The 26,602-nt window shown below is 48.3% G+C and overlaps 3 protein-coding genes across 8 annotated transcripts in view; 2 read left to right on the top strand and 1 right to left on the bottom strand.

Annotated features, from left to right (window-relative positions):
- Window positions 1-254: 254 nt before the first annotated feature.
- On the top strand, window positions 255-3,163 carry LOC136940910 (retinal rod rhodopsin-sensitive cGMP 3',5'-cyclic phosphodiesterase subunit gamma-like). Its single transcript, XM_067233251.1, has 3 exons — window positions 255-375; window positions 2,605-2,765; window positions 3,046-3,163. The coding sequence occupies exons 2-3, from the start codon at window positions 2,620-2,622 to the stop codon at window positions 3,161-3,163; spliced, it is 264 nt and encodes an 87-aa protein (XP_067089352.1). The 5' UTR covers window positions 255-375; window positions 2,605-2,619.
- A 1,628-nt stretch (window positions 3,164-4,791) lies between these two features.
- LOC136941324 (G-protein coupled receptor family C group 5 member D) lies at window positions 4,792-11,052 on the top strand. 4 transcript variants are annotated; one of them, XM_067233822.1, is made up of 6 exons: window positions 4,792-4,910; window positions 5,837-6,014; window positions 7,229-8,281; window positions 8,681-8,916; window positions 9,394-9,452; window positions 10,076-11,052. In XM_067233822.1, the coding sequence occupies exons 3-6, from the start codon at window positions 7,335-7,337 to the stop codon at window positions 10,172-10,174; spliced, it is 1,341 nt and encodes a 446-aa protein (XP_067089923.1). In that variant the 5' UTR covers window positions 4,792-4,910; window positions 5,837-6,014; window positions 7,229-7,334; the 3' UTR covers window positions 10,175-11,052. The 4 variants fall into 4 exon arrangements, with proteins under 4 accessions (XP_067089923.1, XP_067089922.1, XP_067089926.1 ...); XM_067233821.1 differs by lacking the exon at window positions 4,792-4,910 and having other exon boundaries at window positions 5,757-6,014; XM_067233823.1 differs by lacking the exon at window positions 4,792-4,910 and having other exon boundaries at window positions 5,758-6,014; window positions 9,397-9,452.
- Window positions 11,053-12,879: 1,827 nt separating this feature from the next.
- LOC136940317 (RNA binding protein fox-1 homolog 2-like) overlaps window positions 12,880-26,602 on the bottom strand; it is a 34,693-nt gene continuing 20,970 nt past the window's right edge. For all 3 annotated transcript variants that reach the window (XM_067232395.1, XM_067232394.1, XM_067232396.1), the window contains 7 exons: window positions 20,746-20,833; window positions 20,080-20,136; window positions 19,703-19,853; window positions 18,643-18,688; window positions 17,000-17,109; window positions 16,754-16,826; window positions 12,880-16,308 (listed from right to left, as the gene is read on the bottom strand). In XM_067232395.1, the coding sequence (XP_067088496.1) occupies window positions 16,264-16,308; window positions 16,754-16,826; window positions 17,000-17,109; window positions 18,643-18,688; window positions 19,703-19,853; window positions 20,080-20,136; window positions 20,746-20,833 (570 nt within the window). In that variant the 3' untranslated portion in view covers window positions 12,880-16,263. The remainder of the gene's footprint in view (window positions 16,309-16,753; window positions 16,827-16,999; window positions 17,110-18,642; window positions 18,689-19,702; window positions 19,854-20,079; window positions 20,137-20,745; window positions 20,834-26,602) is intronic.

Below are 26,602 nucleotides of genomic sequence, written 5' to 3' on the forward strand. Positions count from 1 at the left end.
CCCCTTTACCTTCCCCATGGGAGGGAGAAGAGAGGGGTACAGTAAGGACAATGTGCAAGGGAGGGAAGGGGGGAGGGAGGAAGAGGACAATATGAGGGTGGAGGAGGGAGGGAGGGAGGGAGGGAGGGAGGGAGGGAGGGAGGGAGGGAGGGAGGGAGGGAGGAGGGGGGAAGAGATGGATGGGTGAGAAGGATGAGGGGGAGGGGCCTAAGGGACTGGCGGACCTTTCTGGAATGACCATGTGACGGTGAGATTAAGAGAGAGGTATATAAATCAAGTCTGGGCCGTTAATCCTTATTCTGCTCACTTACTAGACTCAGCGGACTGGCTTTTAGGAGAGACAGAAGCTCTTCAGATCCTCTGTGACCCTCTCAGGTGAGACCACATCCTCGCTCACCTCACAAACACAGACGCCTGTACAACAATCCACTGACACACAGATAGTGTACCTGCCTTGACAATGCTTACCTCTAATACAGTTACTGGCGAATTATACCACTGCAGAAAGGTGTGTTGTATTTCTACGGGCGCTGCACACAAGAGCGTGTGTTATGGTAGCCCTGTATGGCTGTGAAGGGAAGTGGTAGGTTAGAGGAAGTAATGATGTGAATGACAGATATCTAAATCTTATGTGAAAGATTGGAAATGCAAATGAAAAACAAACCTTATCTTAGTACTGGTGGCCTATTTCTGTGTCTTTCTTTTTTTGTAGCCAACTCGCTGAGCTAGAGGTTGGTTCTAATGGAGCTTGGAGTTGAATTATTTCGATTCGAGTCAAGATAGCGATACAATGGATCGATTGTGTGGAGGACTGTAGCACTTTTCTGAATATCTAGTCAACGTAGAGGCAGGTGTATCTTGGTGTCATAATTCAGTGCATCACAGACTCTCATCTTGTGATCTGAGTATGAATGGAGATTGTATGGTTTTGATTTCCAGCGGTTGTCATTTCTTTTATTGGCCTCTCACCTGAGAAGCTTCTAGAGCTTCTAAGCTTCTAACTTGTCTGCCATCATGAAAGAGAGGCGCAAGCTATCTACATAGTTATCCTCAAGGACGAGGGGTGAACTACCTACTAAATAACAAACACAATGGCAAATTTGAGTGAATGCAGATATCCCATAGCGCTAACGTGCATATCTATCATGTCAAGATGTTCAAAACATCAACAGACAGAGGGTTCTCAGCCAATAAGGACTGGCTCAGGATCAAACCATCCAGATTTACATTTACATTTAGTCATTTAGCAGACGCTTTTATCCAGAGCGACTTACAGTAAGTACAGGGACATTCCCCCGAGGCAAGTAGGGTGAAGTGCCTTGCCCAAGGACACAACGTCAGTTGGCATGACCGGGAATCGAACTGGCAACCTTCGGATTACTAGCCCGATTCCCTCACCGCTCAGCCACCTGACTCCAGATGGTTAAGACCTCGGCAGGCACGTCCTCTTCAGCGTCGCTCTAAGCAGCTTCACTGACCTCCGAGCACTCTGACGTCTGTCAAATCCCATCAGGCAGCCATTTTTAACCCATCCCCTTGACTTGAAGATCTAGGGATTGAACCCAGGTGTAGCCTACGTGACCTCAGAAGGCACAGGCCCACTAAAGTGTCCGTCATCCAGCTTATTCCTCCAACAGGCTTAGCAGTGTTAGAGGGTTGGGTGAAGGGGGGGGGGGGGGGGGGGGTTGGGGAGGAGGATTAGCTAGGATACTGCCTAAGGAGATTAGGGGGAATAGGGACAGAGGCTAACTGTTGCTTAGCCCCACAACCAGTCTGAGGCGCTGATACCATCACCCACTCATGCTGTCCCCAATACCCTGACAGACATGCTCTCTGATCTTGTTAGCGAGCAAACCGCTCAGGGAGTGAACTCTTACTGGCCACGCCACGAGCCAATCGCCTCCAACCTTCTGGAAACAAATGTATGATCAGCGTGTGGCTGTTAATATAACTGGAATCTTAAGAAGTTATTGCATAGCTGGAATCCTAAATCGTATGGCGATTTGTAAATCATTATCTTTTCTAAAAGGCCAGATGAATAATGACTTGTGAATTAAAAAAACAACAGCAATAACACAAATGCGCTTTCCACATTATGAACAGACAGCAGTTTGTAAATATATTTTTTTAGAAAAAAGGGTCTTCTTTCAAATGTGGTTTCCTTTTTAAAGTTCATCACAGAAAAGCAGTAGACCACAAAAGGACACCTCTACTCCTTAAGAAGGGCAATTAATCCAACTGGGTGTTAAAGGGGATTAGTGATAATCCGATGGTTTCGCCTAATCTGCCTAATCTCTTTTGTTACAGATTACCCCCCTTATGTCCAAGCCAGGGTACAAAGCAGAGATTAACAGCCAGAGGGCAGCAGAGAGAGAGGGAGGGAATGGAGGGAGAGAGAGAGGCAGAGGAGGAAAACAAAACTAGCCTAAAACGACAAAGATGAAAGAGTTCAGATCAAAGACAAAGAGTAGAACATAGACCAGGGGATTGCTAGACCACCGACCCCACTAGAACGCAACCACAGTCCAGCTGCTTCTCTAACGACTGCCTCTCTCTCTCTCGTTCTCTCCGTCTCTCTCTTTCTCCCCCTCTCTCTCCCCGCAGCCTAATCCAGCAGAGATGAACGCCGCCCCCCCAGCAGGAAGTGCCCTGGCAGCAGGCAGCGCCACCGCCGGCCCCACCACGCCCAAGAAGGGGCCCCCCAAGTTCAAGCAGAGGCAGACCCGTACCTTCAAGAGCAAGGCCCCCAAGCCTGGCCAGAAAGGGTGAGACTTGTCTTTATCCCAGCACACACACACACACACAAACAAACACGCACACACACACCTGTCTCTTTCAAAGCACACACACACACCAAAAAACATTTAGTCGGCACATTGCACCACAGAAACACACATCCGTTCATTATGAGAGCATTGATCTTACATGTAATTATCACAACTCCAACAATCGACTTTTTGTTGTTGTTGTATAAATGGAAAACAAGTCGTGTGAATGAATGAGATAAAGCGTCTGTCAGACACTGATGCTCCAGCTGTCCCTCAGGTTCGGTGACGACATCCCTGGCATGGAGGGTCTCGGCACAGACATCACCGTGGTCTGCCCCTGGGAGGCCTTCGGAGACATGGAGCTCAGCGACCTGGCCAAATACGGCATCATCTAAGCCTCCTGCCTTCCCTCCCTCCATCCATCCCTCCTTCCTGCCTCCCTTCGTCCCTCTCTTCCTTCTCTCCCTCACCTGACGTCTCCTCCTCGTACTCCTGCTCTGACCGACGCGCCCTCTGGGAAGATCCCCCCCCACCCTGCTGTCGTCTCTTCACCGGGTGGTCGTCCGCCGTGGCTGCGCCGGGCCGCCCAAGGGGACTAGACCCCGTGGTGGGCAGAAGCCATACTTAAAGACTGTTATTTGTTATTATTATTATATAATACTACTGTTTACAGTATATATGACTATACGTGGAGTCGTGGAGACCAAGCCCCTCCTTCTGTTCACTTCCCCTGACCCTCTCTACAATAGCCTACCTCAGGGCCCCCTCTCTTATCTTCCTTCCCTCCCTCCTTCTCTTGCCCTCCCTTCCTCACCCAGTGACCGACTTGAGCAAACACACTAGCTTGTGCTTGCTTGCTGTCGTCCATGGTATTGTAAATATGACCGGTTTGTTTGCGTTGTTCTTGCTTTTCTCCTCCATTTTCTGTCTTCCTCTCCTTCACACTCCTTTTTTACACCTTCCCTCCCGTTTGGCTTTCTTTTTTTTTTCTTTTCTTGGCATTGTGTTATTTACCTCACCATTGACCAATGGTGCGCCACCTCCGGCCACCCAGGACTCTGAATGGACATCACCAGCAAAGAGGGCGTGTGATATGTTGAGATGACCGAAACTACGATGCTTTAGCTCATTCTGGTGGAGGTGTTCCCTCTCCTATCCCACTATCCCCCCCCTCTCTCTCCTCGCCCTGGTCTCACCTAGCTCGCTCGCCCACCCACACCTAGACCACACTGTTGACCGGAGAGGCATACACGATGTGTCGCACACACAGACACACTCACATCACTGAGGGCGTACGTGTATGTCTCTGATAGACTCAATAAAAGTTTGTATTTTCAGTAAACTGAGGTGTCCTTGCTTTTACGTTCATAAAAAATGTCCTCAAAATGTCGTGTTATTTAAATCCAGGTATGATCACCAGGTTTGCTGGCTCTGGCACATGGACATTTGCATACTGCATTCAGACAAAGGGAAGCTGAACATTTTCTTCCACAAATCAAAAACATTTTGACATGGGTTTCTATGGTTTTGTCTCAAACAACCGTGACTCAACACAAGTTTAGACTGCTCTCCACCTAACAACAGCCACCGTTACACAACACAAACTCCCTACAATGACAAACCAGACCTGCATATCTGGTAAGAAGACTATGACATCATGGGAATAGTTCAGCTACACATCAGCACACCATACCCACACACACCTGCCCTTTGATCTAAGGTCAATCTTTGTGTGAACTTCAGAACATGTTCTATGTTTGATCCTGTACACCGACTTTCCTTTGGGTCCCACGGCCCGACACCTGTCCTGGACGAGCACATCGCCCTGGACGAGCACATGATCCAAACCTGTCACCGTTTGATCGCAGGTTACAACACCGACTCTCTCCGTCCTGCCCTCCCCCCTTCCCAGCCCAAACACACCCTGTCAAGCCTGCCCTGTACAGACTTGAGTCTGGGCCCCTCAGCTGGGACTGGGGCAAAGACATTCTCTGTGACTGACGCAATTCTCCACACGCCTCAACAACGCTCTTCAGAGTGCGTGTAGCGTGTGTGCGGTGCGTGTGCAGAGGCCTGCGGGACAGTCGGGAAGCCCTCCAGCCTGCAAGATTGGACAAATTTGCCAGCCAATCCTCACTCGAGGTACGTTTTCCTATTCTGTTGAGGATTTTTCTGTCGTCTTTCAAACGGAATCAATAACGGAACCGATCGTGAAATCAAAGTGTGTGTTAATCAGGGATCTATGTTTGCTTCCTATGGAACACCCTAGGTTCCTGCCCCAACAGGGAGCAAAGCTGAGTCATCAACGCTTTTACCTCCTCCCCTCTCCCTTCATCCCTTCCTCCTCACCTCGCGCTCTGTAGCCTAGCAACCTCTTGTTTTGATGACCTGATATACATTGATAAAGACCTGGGCATGTGACAGGCACTCCAATGAGGTTTCCTAAACTTCAAAATACACACTTACAACTTAACTCACTGGTTGTTGCTAATGCTTGTTTAACGTTGTCAATTCAACATTAATAGATCACAGAAACCTTTGATGTATCACAGGAACAGTCATTTTCATGACTCTCTCATGTGGGGAGAGTGTGTGTTTTGAGAACTGTGTGTGTATGTGTCAGTACCTGTTCTTTTGCCTGCAGATGTTTGAACCACACCTCTAAGTTGCTGTTTTGGAAGGTAGGGATGGAAAGAGAGAACGGGAAAGGGAGAGAAAAAGAAGGAGAGAGAAAGAGAGAGGGAGGGAGAGGAGAGAGAGAGGAGGAGAGAGAGAGGAGAGAGAGAGAGAGAGAGAGAGAGAGGAGGAGGAAGAGAGAGAGAGAGAGAGAGAGAGAGAGAGAGAGAGAGAGAGAGAGAGAGAGAGAGAGAGAGAGAGAGAGAGAGAGAGAGAGAGAGAGAGAGAGCGAGAGGAGGAGAGAGAGGGAGCAGGAAGGAAGAGGAGGACTTACCTGTCGATGTAAATCTGAAGTGAAAACAATATTTCCTTTTCAAACTCATCTGTTCTTTCTCTCGCACTCCCTCTCTCTTTTTCTCTCCTTCCTCATCTCCCTCTTTCCACTGAACCAGGCTGACGGGATCGGGTCACATCCTTGAACTTGGAGTCATGCACAGATATGACTGGGTGTTGATGCTTCGTCTAAAAGCGTATGTCTAAAGTTTTCCAAAGTCAAACTTCCCAAGTTAGGAGAGAGGACAGAAGACCTGGCATCATAGAGTTGGATCCACTTATAGCTTCAGACAGCAGGTGAGTCCAGGGTTGGTCCTGAACGAAACATTGTTTTGAGGAATTTGTTTGACATTATTTACACTAATGTTTAGTACATTTGTTTTATCGCCAGACAAGAATGAAGTTGAAATATTGAAACTGGTATTTCAACTTTTGCTAAGTTCTCATGATATCGGTGACAATCAGTAAGCCCTGAAAAACAAATGTTTGAGTACATGTGTTGCTCAACATCAATCGTGTTTCATAATGTACTTTAAAATCTGGTCACCTTCACACTAGCATCATCAATGATAAAGTACTGTGGATGTGTGTGAGAGAAACGAAGGAGGGGTTTTGGTGACTTTTTGTGTCTCTAATCTCCAGGCTAAAGTTCAAACATTAAGGGGTTAAAGCATGGGAGACGTGATGAGGTGTATTTACCCAGTGATAAGCATATTAAATGTCATCTCTGAATCTCTGCCTCTAAAACAAGGCCACTGTTATATTCTGGAGGAAGTGACAATCAGCTATCAGTAAAGTTGATCTCGCAGGGCTCTCTCTCGTTTTTCTCTCTCTCTCCTCCTCCCTTCCTCTCCCTCTCCCTGCTTTCATTTGGCTTTTTATGTCCGAGTCAATCCCTTTTTCTTTCCTCCTCTGACACACAGAGAGATCATGCACAGAGAGATCATTTCTCTCTCTTCTCTCTCTCTCTCTCTCTCTCTCTCTCTCTCTCTCTCTCTCTCTCTCTCTCTCTCTCTCTCTCTCTCTCTCTCTCTCTCTCTCTCTCTCTCCATCTCGCTCTCTCTCTCTCTCTCTTTCTCTCTCTCTCTCTCTCTCTCTCTCTCTCTCTCTCTCCATCTCTCTCTCTCTCTCTCTCTCTCTCTCTCTCTCTCTCTCTCTCTCTCTCCCTATTTCTTGCTGTCTAGCAGACAGAGACAGTGTCTCAAACTGTCTTGATTCACCTGCCTGTACCTCCTGATAATTGTGTTTATTGCCTCACACACAAATCTTTCTCTTTGTCCTGGCATGTCTGCTCTCTCTCTCTCTCTCTCTCTCTCTCTCTCTCTCTCTCTCTCTCTCTCTCTCTCTCTCTCTCCTATGAATCGTTTTTTCTCTGTTTGCCTCACTCTCTCTGTGCCTCTCGATCACAAGTGCACACTTGTTTGCACGCACGCACGCGCACACACACACACACACACGCTCCTGCAGTTTGTTGTTCCATTGTATCGAGGCAGTCTCTTTGGTGTCCTCAGGTGAACACCACACAGCCGAGACTGACAAGACCTCCGAAACAGAGAGGAATCAACTGCCCAATCAGGACGGGCGAGAGAAAGGACCGACCAGGAAGTACCAGAGGACATGTGGATTAACACCAGGATGGGCTCTCAGTTCCAGACACACCCCCACCTCGGCCTGCTCTTCCTCCTCTTCCTCTGCCTCCCCCCTCCTAGTCAGACCATACTGGCATCTAACACCACCCTTAATAACACTGACACAACAAACTCTACCAGTACAGCTACTCCTAGTAACTCCTCCCCCCAGACCAACACTTCCTCAAACTCCACTTCCCAGGAGCCACTGGGGTGTGGAGCAGGGCTGGAGCCCATGTACTGGTACCTGTGTGATAGGCGGGCGGCATGGGGCATCGTGGTGGAGAGTCTGGCGACGCTAGGCTTCGTGGTGAGCTCCTGCCTCCTGATTGGCTTGCTTTTTTGGACCCTCTGGGTGTGCGTGTCGTCCCGGCGACGCCCCAGGGGCATCGGGGGCGCTGTGGCGTCCATGTCGCTCTTCCTCCTGTCCACCGCCGCCCTCTTCGCCCTCACCTTCGCCTTCGTCATCCGCCTCACCTCGCAGACGTGCCCCACGCGCCTCTTCCTGTTCGGGGTGGCGTTCGCCCTGGCGTTCTCGTGCCTGCTGGCGAGGGGCCTGGCGTTGCTGGGCTTCGGCCTGGCGAGGGGGAGGGGCGAGCCCTGCCTGGCCCTGTGCCTGTTCCTGGTCCAGGTGATCGTGGCGACGGAGTGGCTGATCATCGTGCTGGTGCGGGACGAGCGTCCGTGCGAGTACAGCCAGGGGGAGTTTGTGATGCTGCTCGTCTACGTGTTCTGTCTCCTCGCCGCCGCGCTGGTGGTGTCGCTGAGGAACCTGTGCCGGTCCTGCCTGACCTACAGTTACAGCTACACGGGCGGAAGCCAGAAGCGGGGCCAGACCCAGGCCACGATGCTCTGCCTCACCCTGCTGCTCTCCGTCGCCATCTGGGTGGTGTGGGTGGGGCTGCTCACCCGGGGCAACCCCGACATGGGCCGCAGGTAGGGATTCTTACGTTGTTGCTATTGATTGGTCCAGTTCATTAGCTAGTGTTTAAAAGTAACTAGTCACTTTTTTAAGTGGCATTTTTACATATAATGTACCATTTAAAATGGTTGGCATTGCCTATTTCTGCTTCAAGGCTACTAGTCTACCTATTTTGGTAGCTTAACTGCACCAACAAAAAAGTTACCATGTTTCAGAGGCAAGGGCGTAGATTTGGTTTGAACATGGAGGGGGGGGGGGGTTAGGTAAAATAACACAACATTAACAGTATTCAAACATTGTTGTCGTTTGAATATTGTGTGAAACTAGGACACAAACTTGGACAGTGGAATGAATCCACGGTGTACGGTAGAACATGTCCGCATTGTCTGATCCCTGGCTCTCATGGCCCCCAGGCCCCGTTGGGACGACCCGGTCTTGAGTGTCGCCCTGGTGGCCAACGGCTGGGTCCTGCTGCTGGGCCACGGGCTGGCCCAGATAGCCTGCCTGTGCAGGGGGGCTGGGCACTCCAGGGAGGCCACCCCGGACTTCAGCGGGTGGGCCAGCCCGACGGTCGAGTTTCCCAGCATGACGGTCCAGAAGGAGGGGAGGGACAACGGCAGCTTTGAGAATGATGGTGCCGACAGGAAAGGTGAGTGACGCAGGGAATGGGGTTTGCATGAGAGAAAGAACAGAGAGAGAGAGAGACCGAGTGTGTGTGAGAAAGAAAGAGAGAGCGAGAGAGAGAGAAAGAGAGCAAGCGAGAGAGAGGGGGAGAGAGAGAGAGCGAGAGAGAGAGGGGAGAGAGAGAGATTAACTGTGTGGACACTAGAGGACTAAGGAAGAGAGAAGACAGGGAACTGTCTATGAGATTCAAGGTCACATGAACAGAGACCTGCAGACCAGGGCTGACAAGGTCACATTCCTTTTATCTGGCACAAACCCACAAAGAAGAAAAAAACCCTGATATAGCTCGTCAAGATCGGCACTCCGTCAGAACCTCAGCTCCTATTGCTACATGTCACAGCAAAGATGTCTACATATTAGATGAGAACGATGACCCTGTCAGGTTTTCACAGGCCTGCTGTGTGTTGAGGAGGAGCCGGTAAAGCCTTGTGATTCCTTCCAGCAGGGAGGAGACAGGAGCCGGCGCTGAAATCTCCCTACGAGTCCGGCTTCTCCATGACAGTGAGTATGACGGACATCCTTGGGATTAGGAATAGATGCAGGGTTTGTAATTTACATTTAGTTAGCAGACGCGCTTATCCAGAGCGACTTACAGTAAGTGCAGGGACATTCCCCTGAGGCGAGTAGGGTGAAGTGCCTTGCCCAGGGACACAACGTTATTTTGAACGGCTGGGAATCGAACCGGCAACCTTCTGATTGGTAGCCTGATTCCCTAACCGTTCAGTCGTCTGACCCCGATATCTCAGGTCTCAGGTCCAAACTTGGAATGTGTCTGTTGTTACTGAAAATGAGGTGGGTGACAGGATTACAGTATGTGATCTGTACAGACTATGATTTGGATAGATTATAGCAGTCGGCAACTGTACAAAAAGTGTATTAAACTGGACAACTTTTATTATGAAAGGCAATGATTAGGTCCAAAAATGAAATAACATATTCATATATAATATACTCCAAATAATATATGAACAAAACATTTATCAAATAATACCATTTGATGTTGGAAATAGTATGTGCTTCACATGTGTGTGTGCGTGTGTATGTATTGTGTGTGTGCGTGTGTTTCCGGTATGCCTAATGTGCTTAATGTGTGTAATGTGCTTAATATTGTGTGTGTGTTTCAGGAGATTGACCCGGACAAAGATTACACCATCCCTCGCCCCCAGACCACGATCACCAGCGAGCCCTACGACGAGTACTATGGACACTCCCTCTCTGATTAACATCACACTGATTTTCATGCCAGCTCAGACACTCACACACGCACAGACCAACGCACGATACACACACACACACACACACACACACACACTCACAGTTCAATCCAACCCCATGCATCACGTAGCTACCAACCAAAAAAATGACATTTTGAAGCCCAGCTGCAGATAGTTTTGTAAAAATGTAAATATAAGAAGCTGTTTTGCAACCTGTCTTTTTCCTGTATGGGATTTTAGCAGTGAGAGTATAACACTGACAGGGCTAGATTGATTAAGAGGGGGCGTCGTTGCTCAGGCAAGGTTTGGACAGGGAAGCACTTAGTGGATGTGAGTGATTGTGACAGGGGTTTGCGTGCAGCATACTGCTGTGAGAGAAAAGAAGGGGGAGGGGGGTAGTGTCAAAGAGAGTGAAAGTAAGAGAGAGAGAGGCAGAGAGAGAGAGATAGAAGCAGAGAGAGACAGAGAGAAACACTGACAGAGAGAGACAGACAGAGAGACACAGACAGAGAGACACAGACAGAGAGAGACAGAGAGACAGAGAGAGACAGAGAGACACAGACAGAGAGAGACAGAGAGAGACAGAGAGACACAGACAGAGAGAGACAGAGACAGACAGACAGACACAGACAGAGAGAGCGAGAGACAGACAGAGAGACACAGACAGAGAGAGAGAGAGCGAGAGAGATAGACAGAGAGACACAGACAGAGAGAGAGAGAGAGAGAGAGAGAGTGAGAGAGAGAGAGACAGAGAGACACAGACAGAGAGAGAGAGAGAACACAAACCTCTGAGGGCTGTTAAGGGTGAGAAGCTGCCACTCTGAAGGTGCCAAACTGTTGGGATAGGAAGAGGCATGTGTGAAGGGTGGATGAAGGAGAGAAGAAGGGAGGGGGGAACAGAGGGGGGAGGGAGAGAAGGAGGAAGAGGTAGAGGAGAGGGGGAGGAGTGGGGGAGAGGTAGAGGAGAGGGGGGAGGGAGAGAGGGGGTAGAGGGAGATTTGGCAGCATCATTGCATTTTCCTGCCATTAGTCACTAACGTCCTGAGGAAAGGTACAACAAGGAATTAATATATTTTTGCATCCATTTTATAAATACAATTTTGAAGAGAGAATATAATGTACATTTTTGAGGTTGGAAGTCAAATAAATGGTTCAATTGTATCTTTGTAAAGGTCTATCACAGTTTTACTCGACGAGCTTGATGGGGAGTCAGACAGTGTTGTAATGTTGTATGTTCCTCACTAGGTGGTGACGTTGATTAATGTCCAAAGTAAAAGTTGAGAAAGCCAAGAGAGCATTAAAGACAACATGCGTTGCACCGTAGTTTACAATTGGAAGCTGGTTGAGCTGTACACTGTTGAGAGCCCTTGGGTCGGATGAAGTAAATACAAACAGTTTTGACATGCCATAAGGCATCAGTACCCTATGAATTTCCCTCAAGCTGTCGCTAGTCACAGCTCTTCTGATGGGAACAGCCAAACGGAGTACACTGTGTTGACTACATCTGTTGACTGTAAGCATGCTGCCCCTCTTTGGCACATCAACAACGTTCTATAAATCTCCTTCTGTGGTCGTCACACATAACGCATCTCTTCTGTCCCGTTGAGCCTGTTAGGTCATACCGCCTCGCAAATTCAATCTTCTCTGTTCACTCACCAAACCGCCGTCAATCTATTTTCTCAATTAGTCCCACACCAATTACTTTGGAAGTGCACGTTATTAAAGTGCCGATTGGCCTCTTGTGCATTTGTGCAATTAGTAGGGATATGAGATTCTGCCACATTCAACCCATTAACTCTAGAGGCAATTACTGATAGTCACTGGAGAGAAAAATAGGAACAATGTCGACCGAATATTTAGGGAGGCATGAAGACGGAGCTGTTTAACGGAGCGTTCCTGGCGAGAGATTTAAGTCTAAAATACTTAACAGAAATCCCCCCCAGAAAGGGCTTATGAATCCTGACCAATGCCGAGGCTGTCGCCGCTACTTCAGAACTCCTGTAGTCTGGGCGACGCAATCAAGTCCACCTCAGGCTTAAGGAGCCTTTATCTCACATGCAAGCCATTCCTTCTCTGAAGTGAGAAGGTTAGCTCCGAACGGAAAATTATCTCTACACGTGGTCAATAATTATCCTAATGATAATGACACATTATCTGACAGATACCTAGCTATCTGAGCTGTCCAGTAATAACTACCGTCATAAAAGCATGTTGCCCAAGGCTCCTTCTATTACAAGAACTATTTCAAAAAAGGATAAATATAGACATAAAAGCTTGCTGATAGAGTTGGGTTTAATGCTGTTTCAACTCTGAGTTCAATGACAGGTCCTGAAGAGGTTATAATTCCCTATGCTTCCTCAAAAAAAACGTGAACGTGAAATTCCGGAATATTCTTCAATGCAATTTACCTCGGACCTCATGACTTTTCCGTAACATTAAGAGGCATACCGGATCACCACACAAACGGTTCTTCTTTTAAAGCCCTTAAAATACTTTTGGGCTTTATCTATTTGATAGAGACAGTGAAAGAGTGACAAGAAAGAAAGAGACGAAATGAGATGCAGGAAATGAACCGCGCTGGAATTGAACCTGGTCCTGTGCAGTATAAGGACTCAGCCTAGTGGTACCGTACACAGCTCTACAGGCATCCACTAACTCCCATCCATGCAGCATGAATGAGCTGGGTACAGAGCAGAGACAAGAAAAGACCAATGTATAAAAACCAAACAGTTTATTATGTACATTCAATAATAACAAAGACAGGCAAACGCAAGGCAGACAGAAGGATGGCCAAAACACAACAACAAAAAAAAAGTTTAAAAAAAGAAAATAATGTTGAGCAATACACAAATTACTTTTATATCGAGGAAAAAAACAACAAAAAAACATGGAAAAAAAGATTATCACTTGAGTATACATGAGTTTGGTGTGATGAGACTTGTGAGGTCATCACATCCACATGCAGAACCACCCCCCCCCCTCCCCCCACACATAAAAGGTCCTTGTACAAAAACACAACTCTCCTTCTAGGTTGACTGGGGATGGGGCGGGGGGGCTGGAGGCCCCAGGGTCAGGTCCTCGATGCCACCTCTCAGACCTGGGTAAAAGTCTCAGGGCGGATTGAAACCTTCCATTCTGTAGGCAGGGACACCAGGCCAAGAACGGTGACCCTCTGCGTTGCCATGGGGACGTTGTTTTGTGCTACAGCGCAGCCTGTGGGGAACAACGGTGGATTTTCCCGCTCTGGACCAATCCGACGGTCCGACCGATCACATGGTGGAACTTAGGCTGCTCTAATTGGGCAATCATTTTTTGATTCCCTGGCCTCTAACTAGAGGGGTACTACTGGGGTTTAACATCCTGAACTAAAGTGTTACTTAGAGCTAGATATGATCGCCAGCGGTTGCCTTGACAACAGAGGACCGGACAGGCACCGCAGCTAGGAAGTCAAGACTTTGTTGCAACCTACCAAGTGGACCCTTATTATTATCATAATTATTTATTAGCTCATTTTTATCCCCTTTGCACCCCGCAGCAATGTTCAGTCACATAACCTCTTCCTTCTCCAGCAAAATGATTTTGTTTCATGCACTTTAACATAAAAAAAGCCTTCTCCAAGACCTGTCCTCTACACAAACAAACATGCATACTGATTACTTCGGCTCATAATACTCTTAGGGACAAATGAAAGTGTATCAGCGTCCATATTCATCGTGATTTTCTTCCCCGTAAATACTGGATGCTAAACGGCAGCCCCTCGACCACCCAGCCTTCCGTCTTCTGAAGTAAAACACCCGACGCGGTCCTACTAAACATGTCGGGTGAAGTCAGGCAAGTCTCTGCTCTCCACCTGCCCCTCCTCCGTCTCCGGGTGGGCAATATCACTCCATAAAACACTTTGCTCCTATTCGACTAAAAATAACGGGGCCAGAATGTGGTTCTTCCCTGCCCTGCCCTCCTTCTCATTCCCTTGTTCACTCATTTTCATTAGACACTTTGTTTTCGTACATTTTGTCATTTTCGTTTAGTTTTTTTCGATGCACGTACTTAAGTGTCAGATTCAGCCTGCTGTTCTATTCCCACCAAAATGTTCCCTTTGACTGTCGTTCTCAGTTCCCGTCCAGGACCCCACAACCCCCCCCCCCCCCCCAAACCACCACCTTTTATAGGGCAAGTGTGCTTGCTTCCTCTTCATGTTCAACTGACATAATCCGCTTTTCAGATCCGGCAATACAAGAAATTAAGAAAGAGAGTTCAAATGACAGCAAGAACAACAAATCTGAAAAAGTATGATAAAAATGTGTAATACAAGTGTGCCCCCCCCTCCCCCCAAAAAAACAAAATGTGCTTTAAGAGAATCTTTGGAACCAAAAGACAAACAATAGCAATAATTAACATAATTCAGAGTATATGGAGATATAGAACATGGTAGGACTGCTTTTTCATACATTGTCTTTCACTTCCAGGCCCTTGACAAAGCGCAGAGGAAAGGACTCAAATACCAGTGACTGGCAGTTTGAGTGGAGAGATGGAAAGGAAACACAGTCTTGTCAGCAAGAGTTCAAGCTGTGTGTATTCTGGAGGCTATGCAGAGCCATGTTGGACACATCTTCAAAGTCAAATATCAATCGTGAGACCAAAAAGATGCAAAAGGCGGTGGTTGGTTGTCATGTGTGATAGAAATGTGTTTGTTTCTTCTAATCTAAAGATCTGGGTTGATGTTTCAAACCCTGAGAAGTGCTCCTATCAAGATACACGTGGTTCTGGGAGGTTGTAAATATTTGTTTATTTTTTATTATTTTATTTTTTTTTGGGGGGGGGGGGGGGATAGTTGTCATGACTACCCGGCCCAGTCCGGTCATTGTCATGGGGCAGCATGAGTTTTGAAGCGGCTCATCAGTTTGTGTAGAGTTGTGGTAGAGTGTGTAGGTGCATGTGTGTTTTAATCACTTCAACGGCTGTTATAAGAACAGGTATAAATGTTAAAGTCTGGATAAGAGCGTCTGCTAAATTATTAAATGTAAAGTCCAGCAATAGGAGTTGCGCATCGTTCCCTGGGAAACCAGGCTGATAGTAATAATAATAGTATCAATATTAGTGGACGTCATCTCTCTGCATCCTCCTTTTATATCGCAATAAAACATTCTAACAATTTGTTTTCTCTTTTGTTTCAATGACAGTCCCAAAAAATAAAAAAAACTGAGGTAATGCAGAAAAACAAGTATTGTGTTTCCATTTCCTGCCGTCATTGTCTTGCTGTTTTGTTGTGTACAGTCGGGCTTGGTTGCAAAGTATTAACCGTGTGGCCTGTTTCAGACCTAGTTTAAAAGGCTGTTTTGACCTTAGTGTTTTAAGTCATGATGACAGACCGTAAACACAACCAGAGTCTTCTCTCTGCTCGCCTCGTACGGATGACATCAATCGCCCATCTCCTCATCCTCCTCCATCCTTCCGTCTCTCCAGCCATCAATCCATCCAACCTTCCGGTAACTTCCGTCCGTTTTCCCCTCCGTCCATCATATCACCGATAGCTCAAAATGGCAGCTGTTTCGTTCATGAAGTAGTGTATCAAATATGAAGTACCAGAAGAGAGAGACAGCCCGACATGTCTACTGTGCACACTTGACACACGTAGCTGTGTAGGAGAAATGTCAGTGGAACTGGGCAGTCGTTGTCTTGCGTGTGTGTGTGTTAGCCTCTGAGGTAAGCGGGGGCCGTGTTCCAGGTTGCCTAGGAGACCGAGTGTAGCTGAGTATAATACACTGAGAGAGGGAGACACAGAGCAGCTGTTTCCCAGACCCATCGTAGCCCGGTAGTGTAACTGGTTAGTGTGCGTGGGTATCCATTGGGCTGGCCTTTGGATCGGTTGCCAGGTTCTCTGAGGCTTGGGCAGTGTAATCACCCTTTTGGGGAGGTGAGTTGTGCTGTTGTTTTCAGATTCCTAATTGGATTACCTTTTTTGTTTTCCTCCTTCAAAAAGCATGTTGGGTTTGTAGTTCCTACCTACCATGAGTGGCAGATGTAGGGGAAGGAGGGTGAGGTCTGAAAAGTTCTGGATGTAGGGGAGGGTGGGAGGGTCCAAGGAGGGAGGGTGTCTGCTAGTACGGAGCAAACCTGCTATATCCAGCCCGGTATAAACTAGCCTGAAAAGATGAAGGGGCAAGAGAGAGAGAGAGAGAGAGAGAGAGAGAGAAAGAGAGGGGGAGAGAGAGAGAGGAGCGAGAGAGGAGCGAGAGAGAGGGGGAGATAGGGAGGGAGAAGGAGAGGGGTTGGGAGAGAGAGTGAGATAGAGAGAGAGGGAGGGGGGGAGAGAGAGATGGAGATAGGGAGGGAGAAGGAGAGGGGTTGGGAGAGAGAGAGAGGGGGTAAGGAAGAGGAGAGAGGGAAGGAGAGAAATTACTAAGAACAGCAGAGCCATCAAAGAGCCCTCAAAATCATGTGAGAAAACCACACCAACAAATCAGTAACATTCCGACTTGAATGGAACCAAACAAAAAAAACTACATAGACTTAGCTCATCAACACGACTAGTAAGGTTGCCATAGTGACCGGCTTAGTTCCTGGACCAATCGTTGTGTATCTACTCACCATGGCTCCCACTCCGTAGGCGGCAGCGGGCGACAGGGCGTGGTAAGGGTCTGTGGTGTACACGCGTCCGTAACTGACGACAACGCAGACACAAAACACACTCGGTTAGAACAGGCCAAACTGATCGCTGGATAGGTCGCTAGCTGAGCAGCACTTAGCATTCTGGTTAAGTAACTGTCACAACAACCACCAACCACTGTTGGTGGTTGTTGTGGAGAGCTAATAAGGGAGGGTTTTTGATCTCACCTGTCGCTATAGGCGGCAGCGGCGGCTGCTGCGGCGGCGGCCGTTGCCCCGGTTACGGTGGTGGGCTGTGCGTAGCGATAAGCCGCGGCGGCGGCGGCTGGGTAGCCTCCCTGGGGAGACAGAGACAAGGAGACGTCACTTACCCTGGAGACAGACCTGGGGCATCACTCCCACAGAGAGAGAGAGAGAGAGAGAGAGAGAGAGAGACAGAGACAGAGAGAGAGGAGAGGGAGACATAGAGAGGGAGACAGAGAGAGAGAGACAGAAAGAGACAGAGAGAGAGAGAGACAGAGACAGAGAGAGAGGAGAGGGAGACATAGAGAGGGAGACAGAGAGAGAGAGACAGAGAGAAAGGCAGGGAGCAGTGTGTGTGTGGAAGGGGGTTAGAGAGAGCAAGAGAGAGAGGGGGAAAGGGAGGGATGGGGTAAAAGAGAGTGAGAGAGAGAGAAAGAAAGAGTGAGAGAAGAGGGGGGGAAGAAGGAAGATTACACAGAAAAAAAGACACACACACAGATCCCCCCCATTAGAACAGCATGCGTGCCCACATAGCACAACTGAATGAAATCTGTCAGGAACGAACCCCTACTGCAACACAGCAGGATCCTTCCAGACAAACTCGCACGCATACACACACACACTCACTCCCCTTCACGCCTCATGGACAGAGAGTTGAAAACACGGATGTACGAGGGGAGGGCTGAGGGGCGGAGGGAGGGCTGGGGGGGGGTGACAGGAAAGGAGGAAGGGTGGACAGGTAAAGGGAGCGAGAGATGACAGCATGCATAGGTGGCGCAGAGCTGACATGCTTCAGTATGAGGGTACTGGGGAGGGGGGGGGGGGTACCAGACAGCCCCCTCCCCACGACAGTAACTGTTGTAGCTCAGTGAAGCTGTGAGGTATGACAGAGCCCTCTCATACCGCTCCAGGCTCGACAGAGAGGTCTAGGAGAACTCGCTTGAACAGCCAGCACACACACCTTTAGTGTTTAAGTCACAACTCCCCCCAGACGATCGATGGGTGAGTTCGAAGCAAACTGAAGAAGCTTAGGGTACAAATTCCAAAGGCTGAGACACCACTCGAATCATTCAGAACATTATGGTTGCCGTGGCAGCAGTCACCAGTGAAAAGGGGGACAGGAGGGAGGGAGGGGGGCACACTGTTGAAAGGAGAGGGGGGGAGGGGGGGGGTGGACCCTACCTACCTGTGGCAACCTGGAACTAAGGACTGAGTCCTGAAACATTAGTCTATAGAGGGGACAAAAACACACGGTTGTCAACCTGGCCTCACACACACACACACACACACACACACACACACACACACACACACACACACACACACACAGCACATAGAGTGACACTGGGGTGTGTTCTGGACCACCCTGACCGTGCCTACATTACCCATAAGGCACCCCTCTCCTCAGAGACGAGGCCCCACCCTGAGGGCGAGTCTCTGGCGAAAGGGAGTTCGGACAGACGCCGGGGTTGCGCCTGTTTGCGAGCTACGTTTGTGCTGGTCTGCATGCTACGCTGTGGTCCAAGTCACACCCGGGCAACTGTGTGCAGCGAGAACCCCCGTTTGCACATGCAGAATCACGCAGAGAGGAAGGAAGGAGGGAGGCGAAGGAGGGGAGGTCTACTTACGTATAAGTCGGCAGCATTGTAGAAGCCGCCGTCCTGGTACACCACGCTGAGAGAGGGAGGAGGAGGGATGGAGAGAAAGGAGAAAGATCGAAGAGCAGATAGTGGGTGAGAGAGAGAGAGAGAGAGAGAGAGAGAGAGAGAGAGAGAGAGAGAGAGAGAGAGAGAGAGAGAGAGAGAGAGAGAGAGACAGAGAGAGGAAGAGAGGAGAGGTAAAGAGGAAGAGAGGAGAGAGAAGGGGATGGATGGACAGATGAAGATAAATGATGGAGTGAGACAGTGAGAGAGACAAGGAAGAGAGGAGAGGAAGAGAGAAAGAGAGGAGAGAGAGAGGGGAAGAGAGATTATAGCACACCCATGCAACATGCTTTCGAGGCAACAAAGCTTCCGTCTCCCCAAGTTCTACCACGGCATTGTCACCCCTCAGGGATCAATAAAGTTGATTGAAATGCTTTACTAGCGAGTCAAATTGTGAGCTTTAATTGACAGAGTTCCCTTTTAGGGAGAGATCTTGAATAAATTACTAGCAATAGGGTCTTTTCTAGTTTATTAATAACTCAATTCAGTCATTCTTTTTGTTAATGGGCAGAGACCTTCTCGTCGTATGGCAACAGCAGGGAAGGTGGGGACATGGAAGAGACACTTCCTGCCTCTTATCCAATCATATTTGAACATCCCAGCACTCGCCGCCCCCACGTACCAATCAGCACAGCCCCCCAGCAACAACAGCATGCATGCACACACACAGTGGATGACTGCATGAGCGACTGTTCATAGAAACTGTGTGGCACACATCTTGGTTCTTGTGTGTTTCATTTGATGATGCTGGTAAACATTCCAAAATATAGGGTTTCATTTCTTTTCAAATGATGCAAGACGCTGAAATGTGTAACTGGATATTCAAACTGTGTGCCTGTGTGTGCGTGCCTGCATGTGTGCACACTTATGCATGTGTGTGTGTGTGTGTGCACCTGTGTGTGTGTGTGCCTGAATAATGTGTGTGCCTGTGTGCGTTTGTGTGCCTGTCAGTGTGTATGTGGCTGTGTGTGTGTCTCTCTCGTACCCGGGGTACGCGGGGAGAGCGGCCTGGGGGACGGCTGCCCTGACGGCGCTGTAGACGGGCCGGCCTCGCCCTCGGAGGTGGGCCCCCCTGAACGCTGCCGCCGCCGCCGTGGAGGCCGCCGCCGCCGCCGAGGGGTAGGGGAACCCTGGGACTGGAGGGAGGGGGGGAGGGAGAGGGGGGGTCAAACCAGTAAACAGGAAGACGATAAGTCTCTTTGTGGCATGCTAGATCAATCACAAGTTGTTGTATATATCAAGCTAGATCAATCACAACCAGAGGAAGGGGAGAGAGAGAGACGTGTAGAGAGAGAGAGAGAGGTGTAGAGAGACAGAGAGAGGTGTAGAGATAGAGAGAGAGAGAAGTCTGAGGTAGTTTACCTGCATAGATCTCTGGTCCGTACATGGCCCCCATCATGGGACTCAACTTCCACCCGGCTAGGACACACATACACAGACATGGTGTTATTTTACAGCAGACGTAGCACACACACAACAGACATCAGTTCTGTTCAGCCTTTAAACTGGGCTTCATCTCTTAATTTGCTTCCAAATATATGGTAGACCCATTACTGAGGTGGTGCAGTGTGTAGTATGTGCGTGTGTGTGTGGCGTGCAGTGTTGGGGGTAACGCGTTATGTAATATAAGTAAATAATATAACGCGTTACTTTTTGACATTGAGTAATATTATTACAGTTACTTATTTAAGTAATGTGCGTTACTTGTCCAAGTTACTGCATGAATTCACTGTACCCCAACAAAATATTATCTACAGCCAAAAACAGCACTTCAAACTTCTCGAAAGTGTCCACAGAGAAATGAAGCTAGTGAAAAATCCACTTTAAACCATAATAAAGATGGCGACCTGTTTCCACAACTCACTACTAAAAGTAATAGTAAAAGCAGAGTGCGAATTATACAATGACAATCGAGGGGGTCAACTTCTTCTCCAGGGCGTAAAGTAATATTTACGATTACAGGTAAGCACGATATATAAATGTATCGGTGTGTGTGTGTGGTGTGTGTATGTGGCGTGTGTGTGTTACCGTATGGCAGGGTGCTGAGCGCTTCTCCGTTGGGATAAGGACTGACCATCTTCTTATTGGTCATCACCCTGGCTGTAGCATTGTTCACCTGTGTGTGTGTGTGGGGGGGGGGCACTAGTGAGATTAACACTAAGATTCTCTCCTTTTCTATGGAGGAAACACACACACACTCAATGACATGCACACACACACACACACACACAGACAATCTGACACTCACTTCCAATCAACACGCGCACGCATAGGAGTCAACTAATAAATCACAGGAATGACATTGCATTTCTAACATTCAGCCGCATGAATCGCGACTCGACAAAGATGTCCCTCAACACCAGTTCTGGCCCGCGAGGCTGTTATCCACACAGACGATGTAACCGCTGACAACATCGGTTATGCTGAGGGAGCCCTCGGTGTGTGTGTGTGTGTGTGTTCATGAGTGGGTGTAAAGTTGTTAGGGGTAGAGGAGTGGGGAGGGGGGGGGGTTGCATGCAATTGTAAAACAAAAAATGTGTGCCGTCAAGCAGGAGAGAGAGTGTGATGACTCACTCTGTGCCCTGCTGTGTCTGAGGAGAGAGTGGGAAAGAGAGGAGGACACAGAGAAGGAGAGAGGGAGAGAGGAAAAAGGGAAGAGACTCAGAGGGAAGGTAAATGGCCGAGATAAGAGAGAGAAAGAAAGCCAGACAAAGGAGAGAGAGGAAGGAGAAATATGGGGGGGGGGGGGAGACAAGAGAGAGAGAGGGGATGTTGAAGAAATTAGCAGGGACACAGCAGGGTGTGTGTGTGTGTGTGAGAGAGTTTTCATGCTGTCACGTTCCATCTGACGCTCCAAGGCCAAAACGGCTTATCATCTTCTTCCCACTCCTACTTTCCAATCTCCTAATCTCTCTCTCATCATCCTAATCTCCTGTGATGGGGTTTGTGTAGGACTGTCTAATTGCCTAGTTGGTATGCGTGTGTGTGTGTACGCTGTCAGGTCGGGGATAGATTAGCCTGCACGGATTAATGATGTGAGAGCTGATTGTGGCCCGCGAGAGCTTTATGAGACGAGCTCACATTAAGGCGGCCATTTTGGTCAGAGTTTGGGGTTTGACTCATCCTGCTCTCCCTCTCTCTTTCTCTCTCTTTCTCCCTCTCCTCTCACTGCTCTCTCTCTCTCTCTCTCCTTTCACTGCTCTCTCTCCTTTTACTGGGCGGGGGTCTGTTTTGTTGATTGGGAGGGGGGAGGGAGGGGGAGGGAGGGAGGGAGGGGGAAAGGAACTGGTGGGTGAGTCGCGAGTAGACAAAACAGGGATGCCGCATTGACAGCGAAAATGTTTCTAGAACGCCACAAGCTAATGGGCTGGCTCTGCCGACAACGATAGTGATCCAATTAAATATATATATTATATTATATATTATATTTATACAGTAAATATGTGTGTATATATATACACACACACACACACACACAGTATGTCAGTCTTTGTATTTTGGTTTACGTCCTTTGCAGAATTATGTCATTGTGCAGAATTTCTTTTCTTTGTTTACGGCTATTTTGGCTATTGTGTGTGTGTGTGTGTTTGTATCTGTGGTGGCATGTTCAAGTGAATTGCAATTTGACTCACTGACAGATTGACATGCAAATCATACAGAGGCTGATGTTGCAGACAGTCCTGGATGGGTTACTATACATCCCAACCCTCATCCCGACTGTCCAGTTTCTCTGACAGAACTGGACTAAATGATGGCCAATGCTGTTCCCTCCACCCCACCCTCCTTAAATAAAAACGTGTTGGCATACCTACAAAATAATATAATCATTAATACATTCAAAAGGGGAGGGGAGAGAAAGAGGGGTGCAAAAACCATTGTCGGACAAAATGAATAATTTCTCGGGGCACAGAAATTACACACAGCCAAATATGGGCGCATCACATGACCGAGAGTGAGGGTAGAGAACCAAAAAACAAAACTTCAGCCAATCAGCAAGCGTCGGATGCAGCATAGAGACCAATCGAAACAATCGCAGCACTCCCATATCAAACAGAGAGAGAGAGAGGGATGGGTGATGGAGAGAGGGATGCAAGTGGAGGAGAGAGGGACAGAGCCAGTCCACATACAAAAACAGGGAAACACAAAGATGATGGAGGGAGAAGAGAGAGACATTGTCTTCATAAGCAAACACCAAAACAAGAAACTAAATCATTTTTTCTTAAAAAAAAAACAACAACAAAAACAACAACAGATACCAAGGTGCGTCATTCGTTTCAAAACAGCAATTAGATTCAGTGATCATTCTTCTACCAATCTCATTTTATGTGAGAAGAGAAAGAGAGACCCAAGGACGGAGAGAGAAAGAGAGAGCGTGAGAGGGAGAGAGAGTAAGAAAGAGGGAGAGAGACAAAGAGAGAGGCAGGGAGAGAGACATAGATGGCGGGTGAGAGAGGGAGGGTGAGAGTGAGTGGAGAGCAAACCTTACACCCAATAAAAGTAGAGAAATGAAACGGGGCACAAGAGACAACGTTGCCAGGCATAGTCAATGTGTGTCACAGACTAAGACTAGTACACAGACCACTACTACTACTACTGTACACACACTGTTCCATACAGGGAAACCAAACCAAAGGGAGAAAGAAAAAACAGGTGGGTAGGAAAGAGAGAGAGACCCTGTAGATCAGCCAGTTTATATTTATATACAGTATATATACAAATATACACATATATATATATATAGTTTTTTTTTTTAAGTAAACAAATTCCAAGCTACACGATATGGCTAATCTGAAACACCCTTGGTCAAGTAAACAGGAGTGTGCCAGAATGGGAACTGAACTCTCCACAATGTGAGGGAGGATTGAAGGTCTTGCTGCCACAAAGCAGAGTTTCCTAGAAATGAGTGTGTGAGACGGTCTAAAGCGGGTAATGGTTACGATATCAGTCGGATTCATCAAAATAAACGACAGCCTTTGTTGAAATAAAACCACTCGGCCTACGCTGGCTAAACATGAGGGAATATGACGGAAAAATACGTGAAATCAAGAAATCCTTTTCCTACCATCGTCTTTAAGGCTCCCCCACCTACTGTCACCCCCACCCCCACCCCCGCCAGCACTGGAGACACAGGCCATGGTCTTTGGATCAAGGGGTTAATAATATCAATGCTGGTGATAACTGTCAATGAATCCGGGCATGATTAGCGCTATTCCAGTACATACGTACATACATAGTAGGCCAGAGGTCAAATTAGACGAGGTGTGTGTCAGGGGTGGAGGGGGGGGTGCGTTAGCTCACTCCCTGGAGGGTTAGAGAAGAGAGGAGCGGGGGCGTACCGGACATTAAAGCTACTGTGCTTGTCAATGCTGCGCTCTGTAAGTGTGGGTGGGTGGGTGTGGTGGCGAGTTCTGGTCTGGTAGACATGGCCCGCAATTCTAAACATCATCTACTTACAAAAGGACCTGAATGACTATTCTGTACCAAGATAAACCTCAGTACTATGGAAGGACAGCCTATCATATCACCGTACTTTGTAATGCAACGTGGTAGTAGTACAAGCTATGGTGATTACAAAATTACACTCATGAATGCTGTATTATATTCATATAATAAATTCTCTATATTTAAAACAGTTGAATTTCGATGAAAGGCCAAAACAATCTACTATCTGTAGTGTGTAGGGTGAGGGTAAGGGGGTCAGATCAGCGATTATGTCATTTGTACACAACTTACCGTTGCCGGGGAAACAGCGTGAGGACACGCGAGTGGTTACCGTGGAGACTGACAACAACACACATAGAAGTCATCAGGGAAACAGAAAAAATATAATAACCAATAAATGAACCGACAGATAACCTGGTAAAGCAAAATAAAAGCCCCCCCTATGCACATAACTAAAAACAAGAGGGGAAGAAGTTGTTACAGAGAAGGGGGGAGGGGGGGAAGGGGGGAGGGAAGGTGAGCCAGGAAGATGAGAGAAAGGGTGAGAAAGAGAGAGACGGATAGAGAGAAAGAGAAGGAGAGGGGAAGGAATCCTTGTATCAGAGATCTTAATTCCTACTGAAGCCTAGTTTCATCTGGTCCGTTCTCCTGAAGGAGGAGGAGGAGGAAGAGGGGAAGGAGGAGGGAAACAGACAGGAAGAGACTAGATGAGGAGGGGTGGTAAACAGGCGAGAGAAAATCAATCCAGATTGGGTAGGTGGGGTCGCCTGAAACAGGTCTCCCACAGTCATGTGAGCTCATTCCAATGTCATTGGCTTCAATCGAACATTACAATTATAGTTGTGGATGAGATACAGCTTTGATGACATTGTGAAGAGCAGGGCCTCATCTGTGTGTGTGTGTGTGTGTGGGGGGTACAGGTGTGTGTATACTTCCATACCCAGTAGTTTAATTACAAATGATACCCCCCTTTATTACAGGGTTCCCAAATAAATCAAGAATAGATCAATAGAGACGGAGAGAGAGAGAAAGAGGAGAGAGAGAGAGAAAGAGAGTTATTGTTTGGGGGGGGGACAGTAGAGGTACATTTGACAGGGGAAAGTAGCCTTCAATGAGAGACAGACAGACAATACAGTGACAGACAGACAATACAGTGACAGACAGACAGGCAGACAGACAGACAGGAGGATGAGTTGTCCTTAAAAGCAGGGCTGTTAGGTGACAAAGGGGATCAGACAGGGTGCGAAGAAAACGAGACAGGCGACAAACTCGACTGGCGTGAGAGTGGAAGAGGGCATGGAGAGAGATAGAGAGAGAGAGAGAGAAAGAGAGAGGAGTCAAGTTGGGGGGGAAAGAGTGAGGGCTGGAAGTGGGTTAAGTGACAAATCTCCCTCTCCCCCCGACAATTCTCGCCCTTCGTCAAAGACACATGCATACATACTGAACACACACACACACAGCTTCACCCGCGGAACTCTCTCAGTCTTTCATGCAGGGGTGCCAGACACCAAACCCAGGCAGGCAGACCCGAAAGCCAGTCCAGAGGACATGAACAAACAAACAAACAGACACACACACACACACACACGCACACAGTAGGGCAGGACCTCCAGGAAGCCATGCAGGACGACACAGACATGGCCAGAGCCACATCGCTGGCACCAGCCATCACTTGGTCTAGCGAACAAACCTGCAGACATTCACCAGGTTATTAATATAACTCTGGTTGGTGGCGGGGGTGGGGAGCCGGTTGATCTTTAGAATGGACCTGTTTAGAACAGAATGGCCCTGATTGTATGGACTTTCTTTAGCCGACCCAGACTCTGGAGTGGTCTGGACAGGGACTGGGCTGATGGGCAGCCATTAAAAAAAAGGAGCTGTGCCGGATCACACTGTCTGCGGTACACACACACACACACACACACACAGACGCATGCACACACACAAGCCTAAGCACACACACACACGCATGCATGCATACACACATACACACACGCATGCATACACACATACACACACGCATGCATACACACATACCTCGAACAGACCTGCACTGAGGATCACCACATGGGTGACAGACAAGCCAGGGCCAGAGCTCGACAAACACTGACAACACTGGCTGGGGAGGGGAGAGGAGGGGTAGAAGGAGGGAAGAAGGGATGAGAGGAGATAGAGAGAGAAGGGGAGGAGAGACGGGATGGGAGGAGGGGGTCCTACATACAGCCTCGTGCACAGAAGACAGACAGGGTTACGGGTAGACAGGCTGAATTCACTTGCATGGACTAGGACAGTTCTACACCCACATACACACACACGCAAGCGTTCCCCACCTGCATCCACTCAACTGGCTGATTGACTGAGGGTAAAGTGAGCAGGAGGGAGGAAGGGAGGGAGGGGAGAAGAGAGAGAGGGGGGGGGGGGGGTATGGAGGGGGGTGAGGTGG

Source organism: Osmerus mordax, chromosome 3 (genome assembly GCF_038355195.1).
Source record: "Osmerus mordax isolate fOsmMor3 chromosome 3, fOsmMor3.pri, whole genome shotgun sequence".
Classification (NCBI taxonomy): Eukaryota; Metazoa; Chordata; class Actinopteri; order Osmeriformes; family Osmeridae; genus Osmerus; species Osmerus mordax.